Source organism: Nicotiana attenuata, unplaced genomic scaffold (genome assembly GCF_001879085.1).
Source record: "Nicotiana attenuata strain UT unplaced genomic scaffold, NIATTr2, whole genome shotgun sequence".
NCBI classification, from domain to species: domain Eukaryota; kingdom Viridiplantae; phylum Streptophyta; class Magnoliopsida; order Solanales; family Solanaceae; genus Nicotiana; species Nicotiana attenuata.
This window is the reverse complement of record NW_017674948.1, coordinates 38,106-45,830: the sequence shown is the minus strand read 5'-3', so window position 1 is coordinate 45,830 and position 7,725 is coordinate 38,106. Positions and strand designations below refer to the sequence as shown.

General features: G+C 38.6%; 1 protein-coding gene and 1 pseudogene across 1 annotated transcript; one reads left to right on the top strand and one right to left on the bottom strand.

Moving 5' to 3' along the window:
• The first annotated feature begins 570 nt into the window (after positions 1 to 570).
• Positions 571 to 4,474, top strand: LOC109219497 (endoglucanase 25-like). Its single transcript, XM_019383959.1, has 6 exons — positions 571 to 1,226; positions 1,801 to 2,111; positions 2,457 to 2,915; positions 3,061 to 3,196; positions 3,287 to 3,459; positions 3,761 to 4,474. The coding sequence occupies exons 1-6, from the start codon at positions 848 to 850 to the stop codon at positions 4,160 to 4,162; spliced, it is 1,860 nt and encodes a 619-aa protein (XP_019239504.1). The 5' UTR covers positions 571 to 847; the 3' UTR covers positions 4,163 to 4,474.
• A 1,234-nt stretch (positions 4,475 to 5,708) lies between these two features.
• On the bottom strand, positions 5,709 to 7,090 carry LOC109219496 (annotated as a pseudogene).
• Positions 7,091 to 7,725: the final 635 nt, after the last annotated feature.

Here is a 7,725-nt window from a genome sequence, read left to right as displayed (position 1 = left end):
CTATTACAATGTGGAGGTCTCCTTTATATAGTAGGAGACCTCCCTCGAAATAATCAAAAAGGTACAAAAGTTGGTGGCGTCTACTCAGTAAAAAGGCCAGGCACTAAACGACGTCACTTCTTCTTCACCAACTTGGGTCGTGTCCTCAGTCGGATCGCCCTTATTATAAGGGACGTGCCCATTTGGCGTGGGGGCGTTATGAGCCAAATTTAACCCTATACACTCTTACCTGGACAATAGAAAGTAACTATATTTGACCATAAATAATATTTTTGTATTTGTGAAGAATGAAATTCATTATTATTTGAAATACTAAAAAAATGTCTACAAATTCAATTTAACGGCTAAATTCAAGCTCACATGTAAGAAAGTAAAACACAATTAGAGAAGGATTGGAATTAGACAGAGTGTCATTGTCCATTAGCTGTCTCGTCAGTGTCATCAACTAGTGTAGTAGTACAACTTTTTTCTAGCACTATATTATTTCTTCTGCATTACTACACTTTTTTTTTTTTTTTTTTTTTTGAGTTCGGTACCAGTAATATAAAAATATTATTTTATACAATCAAAAAGCCCAAAAAACAGCACCATTACAGCTTCATATCCATTGTTGACACAACATTTTTTATCCCACTTTCCTCTTCCTCCTTCCCCATAATACCCCTTTTCGCTCTCCCTTCTCAATCCACATACAATTCTTGAACTAAAGTCGAGTCCTTAGCTGATAAAAACAGTCGATCAAGACTAACCCAGTTCAGCATTTTCTGAATCTTATAAAAAAGATCCAAAATTTGCATGTTTTGAGTTTGTGGGTGTCTTGTTTCTGCTCTATATTGAGTACCCAAAAATGAGTATGTACGGTAGGGATCCATGGGGCGGGCCATTGGAAATCAACGCCACGGATTCAGCCACAGACGATGACAGGAGCAGGAACTTGGGGGATTTTGATAGGGCGGCGCTGTCAAGAAATCTGGACGAGACACAGCAAAGCTGGTTGTTGGGTCCAACGGAGCAAAAGAAGAAGAAGTATGTGGATCTTGGTTGTATTATTGTGAGTCGGAAGATTTTCAAGTGGACTGTGGGCAGTATTCTTGCCGCTGCGCTTTTAGCTGGATTCATTACTATGATTGTTAAGCTTGCACCTAGACACAAACACCACAATCCCCCACCCGATAATTATACCGTCGCTCTCCATAAAGCCCTCATGTTCTTCAATGCCCAGAAATGTGAGTAATCTGTTTATATATATTGTTTCCTTTTTTTGGGGGGTGGGGGGTAAACTCTTCAATCCGTGTGCTTAAAAATGTCATTTTTACTTTACCATCTCATTGTATATTAGATCTTATTGTCTGGATTTGGCTTTTGATTGATTAATAGGTGTAAAATGGTGTGATTTTATTGATGCATGCCGTAGTCCTCTGAAATAATCTTCTTGTTTTGTTTGCTTTAATCTGGAATATTTTTTACTGAGTTATTTTCCCCAAATTTTGGGTTAGTTAAGATGATCAAGGTCATTTTATGAAAAAAAATATGATCTTTCCTATTATTTTTATATGTTGTCTGTGGAATGGCTCTACGTGCTAATAAACAAAGGCCTTTGACTTAAGATTGGAAGATTACTGCATTAGATGCTGCTTGATTTGAGATGCAAAAATATTATTTTGAGTTAGCTGATGTAACATTAGACTCTTACGGATTTTAGTGGTTCATTTTTTAATTCTAGTGTTTGAATGCTATCTTTTGGTCTTTTTTGGTGGTTGTAGCTCAGTTCTTTTGTTAATCCTTTATTGGTATTTACAGCTGGAAAATTGCCGAAGCACAACAATGTGTCATGGAGGGGGAATTCATGTTTAAAAGATGGCCAGTCAGATGATTCAACTATGTTCAAAAATTTGGTTGGGGGATATTATGATGCAGGAGATGCAATCAAATTTAATTTCCCTCAGTCGTTTGCTCTCACCATGTTAAGTTGGAGTGTGATCGAGTATAGTGCAAAATATGAAGCTGCTGGTGAGCTCGCTCATGTTAAAGATATTATTAAGTGGGGTACTGACTATCTCCTGAAGACCTTCAATTCCTCTGCTGATACCATAGACCGCATTGCTGCACAGGTAACTATCATTTATTTTGCATTGTGTAAATGTGTAGATTACAATTTTCTCAACTAGAGAGTTATAGTTTCTTCTATCATCAGTAATTAGCATTCAACTGGAACACGTTATCACCGCATTGTTCGTTTGAGTCAGGAATCGTGATTATTTCCATTATACTTCTCACACTCATGACAACTGTAATCTCTTGGCTGTTTTTTTAACTTTCACCAAGTCTCATTCTGGTTGCTTCTTGTAAATCAGCATCAATGACTGCCAGTGATTTTATTTTCAGTGTTTGAGATCAAAACTGAACTTACTTAGGCTACTCGATCTCATTGGACGAATTCTGTTATATTTATATAGGTTGGAAAAGGGGATACTTCCGGAGGGAGTACTGATCCCAATGATCACTATTGTTGGGTGCGTCCAGAAGATATTGATTACGATCGGCCCGTGACTGAATGTCACAGCTGCTCGGACCTTGCTGCAGAGATGGCTGCTGCTCTGGCTTCTGCCTCCATTGTTTTTAAGGACAATAAGGCTTATTCACAAAAACTTGCACATGGTGCTAAAACTCTCTTCAAATTTTCTAGAGACCAGCGTGGTAGATACAGTGTCGGCAATGAAGCTGAAACCTTCTACAATTCTACTGGTTACTGGGATGAGTTTATATGGGGTGCAGCCTGGCTGTACTATGCTACTGGAAATTCTTCATATCTTCAGCTTGCTACCACTCCTGGTCTTGCCAAACATGCTGGTGCTTTTTGGGGAGGCCCTGATTATGGTGTGCTCAGCTGGGATAACAAGCTCACTGGAGCTCAAGTAAGTCAACATCGCCTCTTCTATTCTTGAATTATCTTCTAATATTCTTTTCCAGTTATTGTTCTTGAGACTTGTAAACTAGGAGGTTTTATTTCTTAAAGGGTTCAATATTTTGCTGAAATGCTGCTTTTCATTTTCTCTTCAGGTGTTACTGAGCCGCATGAGACTGTTTTTGAGTCCCGGATATCCTTATGAAGAAATTTTAAAGACATTTCACAACCAGACAAGCATAATCATGTGCTCCTACTTGCCAATCTTCACTTCTTTTAACCGCACAAAAGGTAACCATGCTTTATCCGTTTTGCACGTAAAGTTTGTGTAATTTGAAGCTCTTATTTCAAAATCTGAAACAAATCTTTTGGGCAATCCAGGAGGGCTAATCCAGTTAAACCATGGAAGGCCTCAACCTCTTCAGTATGTAGTCAATGCAGCTTTCCTGGCTACCTTGTTTAGTGACTACCTTGAAGCTGCTGACACTCCTGGATGGTACTGTGGACCCAATTTCTACTCCACTGATGTCCTGCGTCGATTCGCCGAGACCCAGGTAATGAAACTCTGCTAATTTTAAGTTAGTAAGAGTCTCCTATCTTACTCTCGGGTTTCTCTTCTACTCTATCTTGTCAATGGTTGTGGTACATGCTATTCCATAATCAACTTGATTTCTCATTGCACCATGTGCTGAGGATGAGTGGGCTAGATTGGCCTCATATATGGTGTAGGGACAAATAATGAACGATAATTAACTGCTAGAGTGTGTAGATAATGAGAGACACGGTATAAGCAAGTTCTGTTGTAAGGTGTAAACCATTTCTGGGTTTAACTTGGTTGTTTCTTTGACTTTGTAGATTGACTACATCCTTGGCAAGAACCCCAGGAAAATGAGTTATGTCGTTGGCTTTGGCAATCACTACCCTAAGCGTGTTCACCACAGAGGGGCATCAATTCCTAAAAACAAGGTCAAGTATAACTGTAAAGGAGGATGGAAATGGAGGGACTCATCTAAGGTTAATCCGAATATTATTGTTGGAGCCATGGTTGCTGGACCAGACAAGCATGATGGTTTCCACGATGTCCGTAGTAATTACAATTACACAGAGCCTACTCTTGCTGGAAATGCTGGTTTAGTTGCAGCTCTCGTGGCTCTATCCGGAGATAGAGACGTCGGAGTTGATAAGAACACAATATTCTCTGCAGTACCACCGATGTTCCCAACTCCACCTCCTCCACCAGCTCCTTGGAAACCATAATTCTTTTGATCTTTAAACATCGTCTGTACCTCTGTCTTTTGTGAGTATAGGTTCCTTATTTTTGATACTGTGATTGATATTGGAGTCTGACCCCATGAATTTTGAAGTTAGATGGAAACAGGAATGTGCACCTTGAACATAAGCTTGGGCATGAATATAGGACTAGCAACTGGATCTCTTCTAGAAATGCCCAATGGCATGTCTGTTTACTTGGAATGTATCAATATACAGTATGTATGTATGTATGTGACCAAACTAATAACGTATTCTTTGAACACTAGAAATCTGTGTCCCCCCCTATTTTAACTTTTATTCTGTTCACTTGCTGGTTCTCCTTACCTATTCTCCACTTTACATTTGGAACCTTTTTTTTTTTTTTTTTTGACAAGTAGGCAAAATATTTTATTAATTTAACTTGCCATACAATGAGATGTTGCTGGACTTGTATAAAAGATCAGTCTGAACTACAAAGCTTAGGTAGAGAGTAAGAGAACAAGACTCTTTATTTTTACCACTCTATCTTTAAGAGACAAGCATTATCTCTTATGGTGGCTAGTTTCTTCTCCACCTTTTCTATAATTCCTTGCCAAAGTATAAAAAAATTGACTTGTGTGCTGCTCCAAAGGCATATCCAAATAAGCGGTGGAAAATTGACCAAGTTGGCATCCAAGTTACTGATTGACTGTTTAATCATTCCACCTCATTTACATGGTATATGTTGCTTTTATCCAGATTAATAATATGTAGTCCCTGTGTTGCCTCAAAACACCTAGACCACTCTCAAGTATCTTAATTGGATCTCATTTGCAACACCCATTAGTATTGTCAGCATACAATGTGGAATATTTCAAGTGCAGAATTTCCTGCAATGTTACTTTAAAGCCATTGATCTTAGTTATACAGTACAAAATAATTAGTGCAACATCTAACTAAAAGCTTCCATTACCAAAGCAAACAAGTGTAGGACATGAAACTAAATCACGATCAACTACAACAATGAATTCGTCCAAACTTGGGATTGGAGCCCCTTTCGGTTCACGGAATGTAATCTGGGACACGATGGGAGTTTGCGTGTCCAGCTAGGAAAGAGATTAACGGAGTATAGCACAAGATCACCTTTTCTTGCAGCTATGGGGTCGACCTGTGAACAAGGTAAACTCGCTTCTGACCTTCCCTCTATTACATCAAATTATTTCGTGGATTGGATTTCACTTAACTATCTACGGTTCCATTGTATGTGCCAACGTCAAGCAAAGTGGGCCAAGAACACAAACGCATAACATGAGTGAACTTATTCAAGAGTACATAAGACTATATGAGCTACATTCATAACTGTGCAAAAAAAAAAGTACAGGACGGACATCAGTATCCTCTAGATTAGATTTACATGAATACAAGTATAAAACCAGAAGAATAAAAATAATAATTAAGAGCTCAATGCTAGTTAAAGCAACAAAACGGCAAGGCTATATATAAGAGGTACTACCTCTGAAAAATCAAAACTGGTATTTGTTTGCAATTGGTACATACATTTCCTCAACAGGAAAAGAAAAACAGAAGACAGTAGTGCTAAAAAATACAGTGTCTCTTTGTAAATACGGCTACCCAATCTCAAGCTGTAGCTGTACTGCTGGATTGATGATCAGTTAACCACTTCCAGACTCTAATCTGACCTGATTCATCACCAGTAAACAATAAACCACCAGGACCAATCTCGATGCTCCGGACAGCCTGCTTAGAAAATATTCTCCCCCTCTCCGAAAAGGAAGGCAAATCATAGACGCGAACAGTATTGTCACTGCAAGAGCACAGCAACACAGGCTTTGCTTATGAATCATGCACTCCACATAGAGTCAGCACACAACTTTCCTCTTGATGAGTATATGTAACCTCCAAATTCCCGCTCTCATTAGCAGCCCAGACCTTTATTGTTTTGTCCAATGAACACGATAAAAGGAAGTCTTCCCAACAAAGAACAGACATAACTGTACTTGTATGATCTGTCAATACTTGTAGACACTGAAAAGTTTCAAGGCTCCATACTCTTATTGACTTGTCCATGGAACCCGAATACAATCTATTGCCTGCTCCAGCAAACAACGATACCACGTGATGTGTGTGTCCTGTCAATGTTGCAGCTCGTTCAAAATTACTCCCATCAAGAAATCTCCAGGCTAATATCGGCCCCTCCTCTGTACCGGCAAGGAGCATCTGATCATTGTCATCAAAGGCAAGAGCATAGACTTGTCCAACTGGACCATTAAGGCTAAGGACAGTTTCTGTTTGAGTGTTTCTTGCTTTGACAAAATTAGGTAACCCCACAAAAATCCATGGCCCGTCAGTTAACATACAACCAATTTCACCATCTAAATTGATGACCCCTGCATCTGTTCCAGTGTGACAATCCCACAATCGCACAGTCTTGTCCGTGCTCCCCGAATAAAGCTTATCAGAACCTGAAGGCAGAGCAATCCCTGTAACAACTTTTTCGTGCCCTTGGAGTTGCGCTAACAATGTGAAACAATTCCCTGTAGCCCAAGAATGCAAATTCTTACAGCTGTTTCCATAGGTACACTTCTCTTTAACCCAATATTTACAAACAGCTTTCTCCGCCTTATTATTATTCCTCACAACTACTCCACCACCACCAGCCGCAGTAGTAGTTGTAGTAGAACTACTCCTTCGCCATGTATTATTGTTGTACTTCTTCTTCTTCGGATTATGATTATCGGAAAACCGCTTCGCATGTTGCTGCTGCTGCTGCTTTGGCCATGATGGTTCCACTAATTCTCTACTATGTAGAAATTGACATGTAAACCTATTACAATTGCCAGCCATCCAATGTTTACATACTACTAATTTTTTAGTAGTATGTTGTGAAGGACGACGACGATCCATCAGCCTCCGTTGTAACACATCAGTATCCATTACTGACCTTTACAATCCTCTGTTCTATGTGTGAGATTCTCCGAGCTTAGAGAGAGAGACAGAGCGAGAGTGATCAATAGTGTTTGAGAAGCTCAATTAAAGAATGAACTTATGATTTTTTGGTTTAATTAGGGCCTATTTAACGTTGGAATAACCTAGTCCTAGTCCTATAAGGAATAAACGAAACTTATGTTGTTACTTGATGAGCACTGAAACTTAAGGCGTATACAGTACTCCTCTGGTTCAAAATAAGTGATTTTTTAGCTGTTTTCACATATTAAGAAATCCATCTTTTAGCATCAATTAGCAATAAAATTGATCATATTAACCTTTACTCTCTCTTCACATAAACACTCCAAACACATACTCCAACAATATTTACTCCAAGGGCAATGTAGGAAAAAAATAATTAATTCATTCTTGAAATTTGAAAAAATCACTTATTTTGTATCACAAAAAAAAGGTCAAAAAATCACTTATTTTGGACCGGAGAAAATAGTTACTTGATGAGCACTGAAACTTAAAGACGCGTTTTTAGTTCCACTAACAGTATTGCGTTTAGATGACTTACAACAACATATAAATGTCAGTATATAGTAATCTTGGTAACATAAAAATATAGCATTTCATAAATA